The sequence below is a fragment of the Equus caballus genome, chromosome 3 (assembly GCF_041296265.1).
Source record: "Equus caballus isolate H_3958 breed thoroughbred chromosome 3, TB-T2T, whole genome shotgun sequence".
NCBI classification, from domain to species: Eukaryota; Metazoa; Chordata; class Mammalia; order Perissodactyla; family Equidae; genus Equus; species Equus caballus.
Window position 1 is genome coordinate 122,376,561 of NC_091686.1, and position 17,148 is coordinate 122,393,708.

At 64.9% G+C, this 17,148-nt stretch overlaps 1 protein-coding gene across 1 annotated transcript; it reads right to left on the minus strand.

Moving 5' to 3' along the window:
- Positions 1 to 6,828: 6,828 nt before the first annotated feature.
- HMX1 (H6 family homeobox 1) lies at positions 6,829 to 11,485 on the minus strand. Its single transcript, XM_023638451.2, has 2 exons — positions 10,884 to 11,485; positions 6,829 to 8,159 (listed from the first exon to the last, which is right to left on the minus strand). The coding sequence occupies exons 1-2, from the start codon at positions 11,275 to 11,277 to the stop codon at positions 7,513 to 7,515; spliced, it is 1,041 nt and encodes a 346-aa protein (XP_023494219.1). The 5' UTR covers positions 11,278 to 11,485; the 3' UTR covers positions 6,829 to 7,512.
- Between the last annotated feature and the right edge of the window lie 5,663 nt (positions 11,486 to 17,148).

A 17,148-nucleotide genomic window follows, 5' to 3' on the forward strand; every position in this document is an offset into this window, starting at 1 on the left:
AGCTCAGACAGGTGAGGTGATGCACGCGGACGGTGGCTGCAGGCAGCACGCGGTCCGGCAGTCTTAACGTTGCGCCCCATCCTTCCTCGAGGGAAGAGCGGGCCAGACCCGAGGGCCAGCCGGCACCGCGCGCGGTGGAGCTGCCCAGCGCCGAGGGCCGAGAGCGAGGCGAACTGTCCCGTCCCCACCTGCGCGCCCTGAGCTTCACTCCTCTTTGCCTCCGGGTTGAACACCGCCTCCTCCCAGAAGCCTTCCGGGACGCGGGCGGGCTCAGGCACCTCCCTTCTCCCCGACCCCAGGCCCTGCCCTTAGCTTGAGCCCGGCGCCCTCCTCTAGGTGGTGACGCGCGGACCGGACGGCCCCGCGGCGCCGAGCCCGAGGGGGAGAGGGAGGGACCCGGGAGAGGGGAGCGGGAAGGGACGAGGTGAGAACCGGGGGGCGGGGCGCGAAGGCCGCCAGACACCGAGACGCCGCGGCGACGCCAGGTGAGTTGCGCGGGGGGCGGGGAGGGGGCCGGGCGCCGGCGGGAAGGGAAGGGTGGGGGCGGGGCCGGAAGGCCTGCGGGGCGGGGTGGGGTGCCCCGGAGGACCGCGGGCCCGAGGGGTCTGGAACGCCTATGGCCTTGAGCTCCGGGAAGGGGAAGCGGCCTCTCTGCCCCGGCCGTCCGCCGGTCCCGGGAGCGACGGGGCTGGCACCACCGCCGGTTCTGTCCTTCAAGCTCGGGCAGCCCCGCGGGAAACTCAGACCCGGAGGCGGGGCGAGCCCTGCTCGAGGGCCCCAGCGGGGCGGGCGCGGGGTCCAGACGCGAAGCGGCGACGCGGACTTCCCCCGGCCTGGCCGGGATCCGTGCGCCGCTGCGTCCCCGAGTGCGCGCTTCTAGCTGCCTAGGTCGAGGAGACGTCTCCGCCAAGAAATAAAACCGTTAAAGAAGGCCCGGCCTCCCCGACCCGGGCCGGTCCGAGGGGGGCAGGCTCTAGTCACGTCTCGTAGAGGGGGAAGTGGAACGCGGGAAGGGACCGCGGTGAGCGGGGACGGACACACGGGCGGAGTCCTTGGCGCCCGAGGAGGGAAGAGAGCAGAGAGAGAATGGAGAGCAAGAGACGGAGAGGCGGAGCCCGAGTAGAGCAGAGAATCTGAGCGAGAAGGGAAACGCGCAGCCGGGCCGCCAGAGCCCCGCAGGCACCGAGGTCGTGCGGGCCAGTAACTTCCGCCAGGCCCCCTTCCAGGGGGTTGGCGAGACCCGGGGAGCCCCGCAATTCAGGGCTGGGGCGCCCCCATCCCAGAAGTCCCCCCGCCGGCCTCTCCTGGGCCCTCCCGTCCCCAGGGTGCGGGAGCTCATCCCCTTGCCTGGGGAGGGGGCGCACCCTTTGGACTGGTCTGTCTCTCGGGATGGAACCTCAAGCACGGAGCCCCTCCCCATCTGCCCTGCAGGAGTCTCCCCTGGGCCACCCACCCCCACTTCTGCCGGAGTCTCCGGCGCTTCGGCCCAAGGATGCCGGGAGCGTCAAGGAAGCACCGGGGACCCGAAGACACGAACCCGGGACCCGAGGGGCCGCCGCTGGCTCCGTCTCCCATACCCGCAGCGCATCAGGCCGGGCTGCACAGGCGGCTGGAGATGGCGGTCGGCGAGGGCCGGGAGGCGGCGCCAGCGATCCTGCAGCCCTGTCGGTCCCCGCGGGTCTCGGGGGCCTCCCCGCGGAATGACCGCGGGCGCCGGGCCCGGGGTGGGAGTCCACAGAGGGGGCCCCGGACCAGGGGCGGAGGGGCGGAGGCAGGGAAAGCTTCATGGAGAAAGAGGAAGCATGAGACTGACCGGGCTGCGGAGACCGAGTTAACGGGCTGTGACGCGCGCGGTCGGGGTGAACAGGCAGAGAAGCAAGCCCCGTGTCAGCTGGACCAGGTCAGACCCCAACCCGGTCGGGTGAACACAGACCTACAAGAGCAAAACAGCCCGCGGGCACAGGGGGTCGGCGCTAGACGCACACCCCTCATGTTTCTCGGAAGTCACGTTTCAAAGCTTTTTTATTACGGAGGTTTTCAGATGCAAAACAAACAGGGGAAGCCTTGAAATGAACCCCTCGGTACCACCGCCATTCGACAACTGCGGAATCCTGCCCAGTCCGGTTTCATCCCGGCTTCTCTCTTTCATTTTTACTAATTAATTAATTAGTTTTTGTTGCGATATTTTCAAGCAAATGCGGACATCACGCCACTTCACCAATAAATACATAAGTGCCTCTTTAACTGATCAAAATTCTCTAAAATTAACGGGTGATTTTAATCCCTCACAGTAAGTCCACAGCCTGGGCCAACACTCAGAAGCAGTTGACTTTTGATGGTGGAAACGCAGACAACTTATTTCTGTTTCGACTTGACTGCACTTTCCAGAAAATCGATATTATGCACTATTATTTTTATAATTAAAACAATAAACAAAACCTAAGGCCCAAAGCTGCAAACGCTGGCAAGGGCCACACAGCCCACTCTTACGCGGGTTCTCTGCCCAGGAGCAGGGGATGGCCGGCCTGCCGTTCTGGGTTTTCTTTGTGCCTTTGTCTCCAGTGCCTGATCCAGATTCAGACCTCGGTGCTGTGAGGATAGTGTCGCCCCCTTTCCAGTCCACCTGTGAGGGGTGCCCCTTCTCCTTCTCCCAAGAGGGATGCTGGCTAGTTGTGGGAGGAGCAGCCTTGGGGACCTGGTGTGGATCTCGGGGTCCAGGTGATGCTCCTTGCTAACAGATGGCGCCAGGCTGGAACCCTGTGCCCCAGCAGGACCCCACTTTGGCCGGCAGCTTGGTGGACGCCCCTGCTGGCTGCCTGAGGGGCAGGGAGGCCAAGGGAGTGATTCCTTCCGAGGATGCGGGCGGGCGGGCGGGCGGGATGTGCCCAGTATGCAGACTTGCAGGAAGGTCTCCAGCCAGGGTGGGGCCCCAGGGATGGAGCAGCTGACCTCCCTAGCGCCAGGTGGAGAAAGGGGAGCTGACGGGCCTCAGGGGCCAAGTGACTTCTCTGAGTCTCTGCCCCTCTCGGAGCCTCAGTTTCCCCTTCTGAGAATTGCCATTTGGGGCTGGAAGGCCTGGAAGGATGCTTGGGAGAGATGCCTACAGACACAAGAGAACAAGAGAGAGAAGGATGCCGGGCCCTCCTGCCTTCCTCTTGGTGCCCAGCGGCCCCCCTGGCCAGCCCCCAGCCCCTTGCATCTCACCCCAGGGCAGCGGCCCTCTGGGTCAGCTCCGAGCCCAGGCTCTGGGAAACCTTCGCTCCAGGCAGCCAAGCCAGGCTTTGGGGGAGGAGGTTGGGGGCCACTGACAGCCCCTAAGCTGTGCCTGATGAGAAGCCCTGCAGGGGTCTTGCCTGAAGAGGGGTCAGTGGGTGGGAGGCCCTGGGTGGGCAGAGCGCAGAGGTCCAGCCTGCCCTGGTGCGGAGTGGAGGGGCTAGGGAACCCCAGCTATGAGAAGGGCTGTTCCTGGGACCTCAACAGCTTTTCACCAGGGCTCTGGATGAGGCAGGCAGGAGTGAGCCCCGGAGGCCACCTGCTCTCCCAGCCCAGGGCCTGGAGTGCCCGGGGCAGGTAGAGTGGGGCGCGGTGGCATGAGGTGAGGTGGGGTGGGGTGGGGTGGGGCAGGCTGGGCAGAGCCAGCACGGGGGAAATGGGGCGACTCGGCGCTTCTCCCAGGTCTGGTTCTGTGTGGAGGAGGAACGGGGCTGGGAATTGTTGCCAGACTGCAACTCCACACTTGTCCTTGACCAGAGGAAGGGCCCGAACCCTTGCACACCTTGGTGGCCCTTCCTGGCCCAGTGCAGACCCACCTCCAGTGTCCCCCTGAGCTCTATTGGGGGATGGGGGGGCCCTGGTGGGATTCCACTCTTGCAGTACCCAGGGGACTGAGAGGCCCAGAGAGGGTGGTCACTCCACCAGTCTCACACCAGTGTGGGCCCTGGAAGCTGGGGAGGGGTGTCCCCATGGCCCTGGGCTGAGGGTACCTTGTGGCCTCACTCAGATCAAAGAAGGCTGAGCATTTACAGGTTACAGGCCCCATCCTCAGCACAAACTGAGGCCTGCAGAAGAGGAGGGGCTTCTCAAGGTCACTGGGGGAGTAGAGCTGTGCCTAGGCCAAGGCATGCCTCCCCCCACAGGGGTTCCAAAGCCTGGTGACCCCGCTGGGCTCAGGGACTCTGCAACTCAAAGTCCTGGACAGCCCACGGTGGCTGGAACTGGGCCTCACTTCAGGAGAGGGTGGGGTTGGCGAATTCAAACGGGAGAAGGCACACGTGGTGAAGACAGATCGAAGCCATTCATCTTCTGCCAGGAGCGGAGCCAACGTGCCCGAGGTTCGCCTGCGATCGATGGCGCTGGAGCTTGGGGCCCGTGCGCCCCCAGCCTGGTCCCGCGCGCCCTCTAGGGCTCCCTGGGCTGCGTGTTACGCACCGCTTCTCTCTGTTTTGTCCGGCCCCTGGTGCGACACCAAGGACGCTAGATAATCATGGAGTAGAGCCAGCTTCCCTGAGCCCAGTTGGCCTAATCCAGATTTGGATCCACTTTTGTACTTAGTGTTAGGCTCCTAGCTCCTGGCCCTTGCTTGCAGAGCAAACAGCCCCTCTTTCCATCTCCCGGCTCCCTCCATCCAACCCCGGCAAGCTCAGAGCCCACGGGCACGGAAGCCTCTCTCCAGCCCAAACTTTCTGTAATTCCAGCGAAAGACAGGGGCCTCCCGTCCGAATCCGCCCCGCACCTGCAGCCGAGTAGACCCTTCCTCCCTCTGACCCGCAGGCCCAGGCCAGGCCAGAGTCGGGGTCGGGGGCGCTGCCTCCCGGTGGGCAGAGCGGAGGTTCTAGACGTGGCACCGCAGGCTCCCCACCCTTCATGCACCTGTGGCCCCGGTGCCGTCGCTCCCTGGGCCTGGAAGGCCGCCCACGCGGAGCCCTGGTTATTGTGGACCAACCTGCACGGAGAGCGACCCACCTGGGGATCCGGGCACCACGCTATGCTCAGCGGCACACCACCTGGAGACCACACCCCCGTGGGCCACAAACAGTTGAATAAAACGATTGCATCCCAGTGATAACCGGTTTAACCTGGGTTTCCCTGATCCCGTTCGTGGCCGAGTCCCGCCGTGTAACCCGGGGTGGGTGCTGCGCGCAGGGCCGGACCTGCGTGTGCGGCCTGCTGCGGAGGGAAAGGGGCCCAGAGCTGTGGCAGCTGCGGGCGCTGGCTGCGTCCTTTGTAGGACTGGCAGGGATGTGTCCGCTGCCTGCATGAGGCCACCACAGAAGCAACAGAAGCTAGAGGGCGAGGCTCCCGGGGGGAGCCTGAGCCAGGGTGCAGAGGCCTGGAGAGGGCATGGTGGGGAGGAGTGGGAGGGAGAGGGCAGGGGTCTGCGCTGGGCCCCGAGTGGCCGGGAGGGGCCTCCTCCTTGGCACCCCTTCCCCCTGTGGCTGCTGACCAGGAGCGAAGGCCTTTGAAAATTACTAGTAACCGGTTTTATTGAAGCAGATCAGAAGTCCCTCCTGGACAAGGTGGAAAGGAAGGCAGCAGCAGGGGGCAGCCCCACGCCCCAAGGGAGGAGAGACCAGCCCTGGAAGGACTGGAGGGAGGCTGAGGTGGTGACTGCAAATGGGGGGGGGGGGGGGGGCTGGGTTGGAGGAGAGGCTCTAGGAGTCCCTGGAGATGCCTTCTCCTGTCCTGCCGCCGGCACTGGGAGTCTGAATGTGGGGACCTCAGGGCCCAGAAGGGTGAGGACCACCTAAGTCATGGCTGCATTCCCCCCCCAAGAGGCCCCATGGAGCTTTCCAGGGCCTGGCCTCAGGGCACCAGAACCCTGGTCAGGGTCTGGGGCAGGCGATGATTCCGGGTCAGGGAGCTGGATGGCAGGGGCAGACAGACAGACGGACAGCCCACCCAGGGGAGATCCCCATGGCGCCTTCTCCTGGGCCGTCTGGCGCCACGGCTGAGAACTCCAAGCCTGCCAGAGTGTGGCCCAGTTGCTGCGCATCTCGGCCCAGGAGTGTCTGTTCCCTCCTGAAGCCAGAGGACCAGACAGGTTTTCAAGCGAGCTCTATTCTGTCACAGCAGTGACCCTTTCAATGGCCTCTCTCTTCAGGCTGGAGAAGCATCTCAATACAGCCTCCCTTCCCCCACATGGGACCCCTGTCTTCCCCCTGCAAGAGGCCACGTGGGGCTGATGGAGGCAGGATGGGCACGGGCATCCAGACACTGGAATAAGCCTTCACTGAGTGCCCATGAACTCGGGCCCACAGCTGGGACTTTGCCCACGGATCCAAGTCCCCCAGCTCACGGGAGACGGCAGGTGGTCCAGGGGAGGAGGCTGAGGCTGGAGAGCAGCCGTCCGTCCCCACCTGACCTGGCTGGGGGTGCCAGTGTTTTGTTTTGGCCAAAAGAAAACCCCCCGCATGGTTAGAGATGGCTCTAAACCGCATCGCAGGAAGGGGCAGTGGACGTGGGAGGCTACAAGCCAGCAGCCTGCCATGCCGAATGAGAGTGGCCGCAGGGTTCTGCCTTCACCCGACTCCTGGCTTTTGGTTTTCCTGGAGGCCCAGCACAGTGGGGACACCAGATACGCGGTCCCCTCTCCCACACTCACCATGACTTCCCCTGAGGTCCTGCTGGGCCTCCCCGTCAGGAGGAAGAGGGAGTTTGAGGGTGCAGCCCCCCAGGACCTCCGCTCCTGCCGGCCCTGCCCACCTGCCCACCTGTCCCCAGTGGGCACTAGAAAGGGCTCCAGGAGGGAGGGACAGCGTGGACCGCAGCCGGCTACCGGAGGAGGGGCCCAGCCCCAGTGATCACAAAGCAGCGGCAACTGTCCAGAAAATGTCCCTTTTTATTCCATACGCAAATAAGTAGATTCATTAAAAAAAAAAAAAAAGTCTTCGCTGGGAGAACTGGAGGCAGAGGCCCAGGAGAGAAGCCCAGTCTGGTCCTGTCTTCAGAATCTGACAGTGGACTGCCTCACAGGGGCCCGCACAGGGCCTGGCTCCCTGGGCTCGCTCCCTGCCAGGCGCAACTTCAAGGCCACGAGGCTGGTCACAGTCCCAGTCTGCTCCCGGCCTGCTTAGTCCCAGGAAGGGACCTCCGTGTCGGGGAGCACAGGCGGGGAGGGGTCCCCTCGCAGCACCCCGGACAGTCAGTAGGCGGTGCGCCTTTGCCGTGGGCTGGGCCCAGGCCGCTGGCTCCTAGGCCGACCCCTGACCCGGTGGGGCTCTGAGCTGCATGGCCGGCTGTCTCTCCGGGACGCCCTCTTCCCTGCGGGGGACCCAGCCTTGCAACTGTTTGGAGAGCCACAGTAGCAGGCGCCCCTGTTACATTCTGGACCATCTTCCCGCAGAGGTTCTGCCCACCGGGCGGCAGCCCGCGCTCCGGAGGCGCAGAGGGGTCCGCAGGAGCGTGCCAGCCTTCCCCGACGGCCCTCCACGCGCTCACCGCCCCCGCTGCGCCCAGTGCACGTCCGCAGAGGTCCCCAGTGGCCCCGGGGAGTGGGCCCAGCGCGCAGGGGGCTCACACCAGGCCGGGCATCTGCGCCCGCAGAAAGGGCACGGAGGCGGCAGCCGGGAAGGCGGCCAGCGGGTAGGCGAGGGCCCCGGAGAAGCCGAGCAGCGGTGGGGGCGGCGCAGGCGCGGCCGGCGCCAGCGAGAAGGGCAGGGCGGCGGGGGCCCCGGGGGCGGCCGCGGCCGGCGGGCTCTCGTGGTACAGCACCGGCACGCGCACGAGGCGCTGCGCGCCCGGCGGGGACAGGCTGGCCGCCTCCAGCTCGGCCGCCAGCTGCCGCTTCCACTTGTTGCGGCGGTTCTGGAACCAGATCTTGACCTGCGTCTCGGTGAGCTGCAAGGAGGCGGCGAGGCCGGCGCGCTCGGCGCTGCTCAGGTAGCGCTTCAGGTCGAAGGTGGACTCGAGCTGGAAGACCTGGCTGCGCGAGAAGACCGTGCGCGTCTTCTTCTTGCGGCCCACGCCCAGGCCGCCGCGCGCCTCCCCCGCCACCGCCGGTGTCTCGGCCAGCTCCGCCGCCTCCTCCACGCCGGCCGCCGGGCCCCGCGCCACCAGCTCCGCCGCCTCCCGCTGCACCGCTCCCGGCCCCGGGCCCCGCTGCCAGGTGCCCTCAGCGCGGCCCATCTCCTCGCTCGTCTCCGGTGAGTCCCGGTCGCTGGCTGCAGGGGAGAGAGGGGCACATTGGTTGGTTCTGGGGGCTGGTCCCCAGACCCGGTCACTGAGGCCAGCAGCTCCCCCCATGAGGTCACCCACAGCCACAAGCAGGGTAATATTCCCGCATAGGGCCTGGCACCCTGCATCGTGGAAGGGATGGAGAAAGGAAGAGCCCAACCAACATGCAGGCAACACACACAGCCTCAGACTGCACACCCACACCACAGGGCGTCAGAGAAAAGAGGACAGAAGAGAAACACAAAGGGAAACCCAAAACGGATTCAGGCCTGTAACCGCGAGCTTCGCCTTGAAACACACAGAGGCTGCTCCGCAGGCACACGTCACAGGAGGAACGAGGTCCTCTCGAGAAATGCACACACCCCAAAACAGCCCAGAGACCCCCCCACCCCCAGCACCCATCCAGGTGCCAGGCCCGAGGGACACAGAAATACAGACTCACGCTGACCTCCTCCCCGTTCCCTCTCAGGAGCGGACGCCAAATTCCCGCTTGTATAGAAATGCGCTGCACATGGAGCACGAGCACATGCAAACAATGCCCAACAAAACACTGTGGCCCGTGACACTGGGACCCCACCCACTCACCCTCCCTCTCCTGTACCCCTAACTCAGATGCCCACAGAGACATGCCCACACGACCCACAATCATGCTCGAAGGGAGGGCATACAAACAAGGCCCCCCAACACGTCTGACCCGTGGTTCATGCTGTGGGCTTGGGGTACAGGAGCCCATGGGGGTCCCTGAGCTCCTGCTCCAAGTCCAGAGCTCCACCTGACTCCCAGAGAGGAGGAGACACCCCAGGGCTGGTAAAGGTTGGGGCCACGAGGAGAAAGAAGTCAGCCTAGGACCCAGGTGCTTGTCCAGTTCCAGGCCCGGCGTGAAGAGGCCCCGGCCTGACCGCGGGGCTCCCGAGGCCAGCTCAGCCCGGTCTGCCCTTCCACTGTGGCCCAAAGCTCCCGTGCAAAGGCTGCCAGGTCGGCTGTCAAGGTGGAGTGTAGCCGGGCAGCCCTCCGCAGACTGCAGTGTGCCCGAACTGTGGCCATTCGTGGTGTTGCACACCCAGAGTGTTCAAACACTGGTGGGCCTGTGTGTGTGACTTGGGCTATGCACCTGGAGCCCACGGCGGTGTGCAGATGCTCACGCGCCTCTGCCCAACCCCAGTGGTGTGAGCCTTCATGGTCCCGGGAGAGGGCCCGATTCCAGGCTGGCGTGTGTGCCACCAGATATGGGGAGCCTCTGCGCCCCCCCCCACAGCACCCCAGAGCCAGGCTCACAGAGAACCACGAACGGCCACAAGGCACCAAGCCGGGCTCGCCAGCTCCTGCGTGAAACCAGATCCCCTACCCGCATTGCACGAAGTGACGAGAAGCTGCCTCTTTGGGGACTGCCTGAGGGGCTGCAGGTGGGGACCCCGAGGGCAGGGGGAGGACACATCTCGCCCCAGGACACCCTTTTCAGAAACACTCCCAGAAGGGCACTAAATTGGATCACTCAATTTTAGGACGACACGGAGGGCTGCTCAGCTTTACAGGAACGGGGTGGGCGGCCCCGGACTTTCGGGCGTAACTTCTGAGACGCGGGTCCTTTTGCAAGGGGGGCATTCCCACACCGGGAAGGGGGTTAATCTAAGAGATGAGAGGGGTCCCGGCCCACCTACCCTCAGCTCGCGCCAACGTGCACACAGAGCTGAACGGATTTCAGAGCAAGAGCCTGAAAGAGTCCCCAGCTGGCCTCACAGTGTGTGGGGGGCAGGGGGAGCTGGCAAAGGCTGGGTTGGACCGGCCTCCCGGTCTTCTTCCCAGGGGTCTCCCTCCCAAAGGGTGCGTCCCCAAGGGAGGCAGCCACCCTGGGGAGAGGGAAGAGAAGGACCAGGCAAGAGAGGTGAACAGGTTCTGGGCTGAGACCCCCATGCCCAGCCTGGAGCCCTCAGCAGGGAACAAAGGCGGGGGAGGGGGAAGGGCAGAGGAGAAAGAGGGGGGACTGGGGCCTTCAGAACGGGCTCCCTTCTCTCCCTTCTGCCCCGTACAGCCCCAGCTGGGGCCTGGGAGGACCAAAAGGGAGGCCCCTGCCCCAGGGCCTGTCTGCGCTGGCTGAGGGGGGCTGTGGGGGGCGGACGCTGTGGAAGACCGCTCTGCTCCCCTCCCCAGCCCCCACACAGTCTGCTGGCTGCCCCCTGAGTCTTCTGCCTCTGGCTCTCCACTCTGTCCTCCCTTCCTCTTCCTCTGGCTCTCTCTCCTGCCTCCTTTCACCGCGGACTTCTTGCTTTGCATCTCCTCTCCCCACAGCCCTCTGTTTCTTCCTCCATCCTTCCCTCTGCTTTTCTCCCACCTTCTCTTTGCTTCCTGTCCTTCCTTGTCTCCTACGTTTTTCCCTGTCCTATTTCACCCTCCTTTCTCTTCTTCAGCTCTCTGTTGTCTCTGTTGCCCTCTCCACGGGCTCTCCAGCCTCCCTAAGTCCCCCGAGCCTGGCGACGCGTGAAGCCCCGGCCGGGTGAAGTCTTCTCTCCGCACGGGCACCATGTCCGAGAGAATGGGCCTCCAAACCCGCTCCCCCACGGGCTCTGCTGGGGCCCTACGCGACCCAGACCCGCTCCACACAAGAAGGAGGGTGGCCCGGAAAGGGGGACGACGAACACGAAGTCCGGCAGCAAATGCGCGGGGAGGAAACCGGGCCCCCGCGCCTGGCCCACCCTCCCCGCGCCCTCACTCACTGTCAGGACTGAGGCCGCCTCCGTAGCCGCCGTGCGCCCGCGGGTACCAGCGCGTCGCGCCGCCGCAGCCCAGAGCGTAGGGCGGCCCGGGACCGGGGGGCGGCCGGGGACCGAGGCCCAGCGCGCCCGGCCCGAGCAGCGCCCGCGCCCGCGCCTCGCCGCCCGGCCCGGCCCCCGCGCGCAGCTGTCTCCGCCGCTGCAGCCGCCGCCGCCGCGCCTGCTCCGCGTCCTCGTCCTCCGGGTCGTCGTCGTCGTCCTCCTCGTCCTCGCGGCCGCCGCCGCCCTGAGCCGCGCGCCCCGCGCCCTTGGCCTCTGCCGCCAGTAGGTTCTCGATGAGGAAAGAGGAGGCGCGGGCCGGGGTGGCGCGCCCGGGCTCCGTCAGCTCGTCCGGCATCGCGGCCGCGGGCCCGTCGGGCTCTGCCGGGCTCCTTGGGCTCCCGGGCGCCCGGGACGCGGCCGGTCTGGGTCCCCGCTGGGGACAGTGGCGCGCGGCGCCCCGGCGCAGGCGCGGGCCGGCCCCGGAGCCGCTGCCCGGAGCGCTGGCGTCGGGCCCCGCGGGGCAGGCGGCGGCCTCCGCGCGGGGCTGGGCTGGGCCGGGAGCGGGTGCGCGCCGACAGCCGGCCGGGCAGCCGCCTCGCTCGCCTTTCACGTCGCGGCTCTGGTCGCCGCCGGGCCGGCCCCGCTGGGGGCGGGGAGGGGGAGGGGCCGCGGGGGCGGGGCGCGCGGGCCGGGCGGGCCGCCAGCTCAGCCCAGGGATGCCGCGGCGGACCCAGCGCGGCCACCGCCCGCAGACACCGCCCGCACCGGCGCGCAGGCGGTCGCGCGGCCGGGGGCGGGCGCCCGGGCGGGGGTGGGGTCGTGGCCGCTCCGGCCCCCCAGCTCCATCCCGGGCCCGCGCCGCCCGCGCCGGGGAGGGGGCGGGCCTCCGCCGGCGGCCGCCCATTGGCTGCGGGGCCCCGAGGAGAAAGGGGCAGGCCAATCAGCGTCCGGATGGAGCCGTAATTACCTCGCTGCGGGGAGCGTGTTGGATCGAGCGTGAGTAACTGTGCGCGCGCGAGTGTGCGCGCGCTGGCGAGTGTGGTATGTGCGTGTGTGCACGCGTGTGTATTTAAGTGTGTCTGTATAGGGGGCGTAAAGACCCCGGAGCTTTCAAAAAACGGCAAGAAGCCGGGCCACAGTCATTTTTTTTGAAGCTCCCGGGCACCAGGGCTGTAAAATTGTAGCATATTTTCATATTTACACCTAGTGAAATATGCTTTCAGTGCCAGATGTAGCGCCACAGAACTCTAGTTTCCAGACTCAGTCTCAGAATGCAGGGAAATGCTACCTCCCCAACACACCCACCCCCCCCCCCCCGCCCTGCCCGCAACGCGCCCGATGTCACTCCTGATGTCACGCAGTGTGACAGCGGGTCCCCACCGTCTGGCTCCCCGGGAGGCCCGAGCCCTAGAAGCGGGGCGGGAGCCACTGCCCCCGGCTGCGGAGGGGCTGCAGGCGGCCCCGTCCCTCTTTGAGCCTCCGTGTCTACAACTGTAAAGCGGTGGGGAGTGCCCTGTGTCCGCAGCAGGGAACGCCGTGAGGAAGTGCACCCCGACCCACGCTGCTGCCCTCGGAGCTGCGTCCGCTCGGGAGTAACCCTGCGACCCGCCTCCGTCGGGAAGGGGGTGCCGGCCGCTCACCAGGCCCCAGGCCGCAGCGCAGCGCGGGAGGAGCCGGCTTCACCGGACGCGGGAATGAGCAGAGACAGAGGCAGCTTCCCGGGGCCAGCAGGGCCGTGTCCCCCGAGTGCCCACCGCCGTCCCGAGGGCGGCTGCAGGCCAGGCCTTCCCCCTCGCTGTAATTTTCTGAACAAGAACTGAGGACGGAGCATCACCCCCATTTTCCAGAGGGTAACACAGAGGCCAGGCGAGGTGAGGAGGGACCACCCCCCACGGTAAGTGGCTCTGGCAGGGCTGGAATTCGACACTCCAGGCCTGGGGCCGGCCGGATGTGAGAGCCCAGCGGGAGGACGGTAAGGCCGGGCAGCGGGAGGCCTAGCGGGGGATCCTGCCGGCCTGTGGTCGCTGAGACAAAATGGTGCGCGTCCTGGGTGCGCCTGCTGGCATGACTGCAGACCTGGCCATCCCCTAGCCACCCCCTCACCAGCCTGTGCATTCCCGCCAGCCACCGCCAAGGACCTCTGGTGCCCAGTGGCTGCGCCGCCATGGCCTCCAGTGGGAGCGGGGCTTTTTTTGCGGGCTTGAGGACCAGGTGCTCCACCCAGCTCCTCCGGCCCTCACATCCTGCCCCGGGAGGGGCAAAGATGATCCATGAGGGAGCCTCACAGGGCTGTTTAACTCCGGCCTGGAGGCAGACACAGAGGGGAGCTCTTCCTGGCATTGTATAGATGAGGACCAGGAGGCAAAGTGGAGCGAGCTGGGGTTTTAGGGGAGAGCTGGGGTGTCCCAAGTACTGCTCCCTGGGGGTGCCCAGGGTCAGAGAGACTCCAAGGGGTAGACAGGGTCTGGGCCAAGGGAAGAGATGACCACCCCCAACCCCGGGTTTGGAACAGCAACACTGGCTCCAGGCTCATCACAGCATTGAATCGGAGGGCGCTTCTGATAGAAGGGGAAACTGAGGCCAGAGGGGGGCTTGGATAAAAAGATAATGACTGCGCGGAAGCGTTCCTTCCAGATAACCACCTACTTCACACGGGTTGCCCTCAGCACTTTCTGGAATCACAAGCCTGAGAGGCCGGTGCTGTCATTCCTGTTTTTTTCTGAGCATCTTCAGAGTGGGGCATCCTCAGAGTCCGGGTTCTAATTCTCTCTGCTCCAGGGCTGTGTGTAGTAACCGCGAGTAGTAAGGGCCCCTGCCTGCACCAAGCTGTTGGAAGTGGAGGCCGGGACGGCCGGGCGGGCGGCCTCAGGCGGGTGTCCCGTCCCCGTGTCTCCCCTCTGCCTCTGGGGAGCGCCTGGGGGTGGGAGGCAAGGGGACAGGGTGGTCCCACGCGGAGGAGTGGGCCTTCCTCCGCGGCACTGTCCTTCCGCGGGGTGCGGAGAGCGTGTCCCTTGCCACCGGGCACCGGGCCGCTGCGTCCGGACGCTGGGCCGCCGCACTGCTGGCCTCGCGATGCTGCTGGAAGACTGTGGCGGCGGAGCCCCGGGTGCCTGACGCGGACGTGGTGAGCCGGCAGATGGTCGCAGGGTCGGTGAAGAGGCGGGAGTTGGCCCCACCGGGGCTCGCCCAGGCCTCCGCCTCTGCTCCCGCTGGTCCCCAAGCCCGAGCAAAGCCCCGTGTCCAGGTGAGAGGGCAGGCTGGGCTGGGACACAGGACAGTCAGCAGAGGCAGGCTCTGTGCTCCGAGCCGCTCCGAGCCGCTGCTGTTCTCCACCCCGGGACAGTCTCGGGTGGTTGGGACACTCGTTGAGACTGACCCCGCATCGTTGCGGCCCTGAGCCGGGGATCCTGGCGTTCCTAGGGCCGGAGCCCAGGTTTCTGGTCACCTTTGGGCACCAGGCAGAATTCTGAGGCTGAAGGACTCCCGGTGCAGAAAAGTGGAGTCTCCTCACTGTCTGTCGGCAGTTTGTCCCCATCTGGGTCTCCATTTCTGTGAGGTACGAGCCCCCCCCCCCCAGCGGTCCCTCCTTCCTTCCTTCTCTACCCAGCTGGTCCGTCCTCAGCCTGCCTCTGGCTCCATCGCTCCCCTGTGCTGGGGGCTCCGTAGGATCCCCAGCAAACGCTCCTGAAGGACACTCTTCTCAACAGTGAGCAGGGACTGCACCTTGTCACCTGTGTCCCCAGTGCGTAGCTCAGGGCTGGCAGCCAAAGATGCCGGTGAACCAGAGGGAATGAGTTAGGGGCCAGTCCCAGCGCCCACAGATCGGGAGGCGCAGTCTGCAGCTGGCTACCATTTGTTTCGTTTACTAAACTTCTTTTGGAATAATTTTAGAGATTGTCTGTCTTAAAATTTATCTTGCTTTTCTTCCTTCAGCCTCCGTCCCACCTCCATCTGTCCTTACCTCACCCCCACGCCACCCACACACCTGCTCTTGTGTATTAATTTACAAAACAATATTATATCATACACTCCCCCATCTTTTCATCTTAAAGTCTAAAGCTGAGATCTCTCCGTGCTGATAAATGTAGCAATGACTTTTTAGCCACTGTGTACTAACCCCGCATTCACATACACCATTGTTCCCATTACTACGGCGGCATCATACATTTCTCCAAAACTTACTCGTGTAAAACAACCATTTATTAGTTTGCTCACGGGGTGTGAGGATGGGGATGGCTTGTCTCAGGTGCATGACATGGTGGGGGGGCAGGACTCATCTGAAAGGGCAGTTGCTAATCTCTCTGGGGGCTGATGCTGGCTGTCTGCTGCCAGACCCCTACCTGGGGCCTCTCCGTGTGACCTGGGCTTCCTCACGACGTGGGTTCCAGGGAAAAGCACGGAGGAGTGTGTGTGACAGAGGGAGGTGGAAGCGGGGGACAGAGCCTGGGCGTCCAGAGCATGACTTCACTCTTCTCTGTTGACTGCAGCAGTCGTGGCTCCCAGGGGGCGGGCTCCAGGGGAGCTGGGTCAGTTTCCATCTCCTTGAATCCTCGCCGGCACTCGGTTTTATCTGACTTTTGTCTGTGACACTGTGATGTGTACGAGGGGAGATGGTTGTTTTAGGTAACGATTCTCCGCTTGCCTGTAGCATGAGGGAGGTGCATAAGCAAGGCAGGGAGGAAAGGGGCGAGCGTACTCAGATGCTGGAGGGTAGTGCATGTGCGACCACCGGGGGAAGGAGAGAACAAGGATGGGTTACGAAGGCCAGTGCCCGGCAAGCTTCAGAGCATGGTTTTATTTGCAAAGCAATGGGGAGCCAAGGAGGGTTGTAGAGCTGAGAAAGTGACAGGATTAAATCTGGTCCTCAGGAGGAGTAACCTGAAAGCAATAGCCCGTGCAGGGTGGATGAGAGATGAGGAAGTGCAAAGGAGGCTCTTAGCGTGGTCTGAGCAATAAACGGTGGAGCCCCACTGGGCAGGGCGGAGGGGCTGTGTTTCAGGTGTCCTCGAAGTTGGTGTGGAGGGAGGGATGCTGCCAGAGCCCTGCTGGGAACCTGGCAGGGCCGCCTCTTCTCTTCTGGCCCCTCTGGGCTCACGCCTAGGGGCGGGCGGGAGAGCCCCATCCATTCTTAATGGCTGGTCAAACGGGCTGGGTGCACAGCACGGGCAGGTGAAGGTCCTTGGCTGTCCAGGTGTGTGGTCAGGCGCCCGGGGCCTGTCTCAGCTCAGCTGCTGAGCCCACTAGCTCCCCGGTGGGGACCCCAGTGTCCTGGGCTGTAAGCTGGGAACAGGGCCATCCACCGCTCTGGCTGGTGCGGGGTTGAGCGGAGATAATGGTGTGGGCAAGTCTTTGGCATATATGAAAAATGTTTGCTTTGAAAAAGACCAAATGTTTGCTTTGAAAAAGACCAAATGTTTGAAAATTACTTTGGCTGCCTTTTGAGGGTCGAGCCACTTCCTTCCTTGTGAACGTCTCCCCTTAAACCCTGGAAAGGGGAGGGTCACTTCCCTAACAGGCCAGGCGGATGCTTCCCAGAGTTCCCCTCCCTGGGAGAGGAGGGGGAGGCGAGGAAAGAGGAGGAGGGGAGAGGAAGAAGGGAGGAGAACAGCAGAGGGCAAGGAGGGAGGGAGAGGAGGGGGTGGGGGGACAGACAGGAGGGAGAAGGCGGTGGGAGGAGTACGATGACGTCCAGCATTCCCCAAGCTGGAGTCGGCCCTGGGTCTCCGGTTCTGCCTCCTTGTTCTCAAGGCTCCGGGTGAGGCAGCGTGTGTGCATCACCCCGGCTCCGCTCCCTCCCCCTCGGGAGAGCTGGAAAAGGGTCCCAGCGCTTCCAACTCGTGCCTGGGAGGCTGGGGCAGAGAATATGCACCAACGCCTGTCCCCTACTCCCCTACTCAGGCCTGACAAAGCCCGGGGGCTGGAAGCTGTGCCAATGACGCCCGCTCCACTCGACCCCCAGGGCCTTGGCCGGCAGCACCTTCCTGGGCCAGAGCTGGTGTCTGGCCTTCTGCACAGCCGCAGCCCAGGCTTGGCCGCTGGGTCATGTCTGGTCCCTGCTTGGAGCAGGCACTGCCTGACCCCGTGCCCCCAGGGCGGGTGCTCAGCAAACCCTGGACTCTGCCAGGGTCTCTCATTAATGGAGGGAGCCTGCCCTTCTCTACCGCAGATTTTTCCCTCAACACTTTATCTTGAAAACTTTCAAACCCACTAAAGTTGAAAGAACTGG

Excerpts from the sequence above, each read along its gene's own strand:
- HMX1 (XM_023638451.2), bottom strand. The coding sequence starts at position 11,277 with ATGCCGGACGAGCTGACGGAGCCCGGGCGCGCCACCCCGGCCCGCGCC. Across the intron at positions 8,160-10,883 it reads AGGCGGCCTCAGTCCTGACA|CCAGCGACCGGGACTCACCG; the intron begins GTGAGTGAGGGC and ends TCTCCCCTGCAG.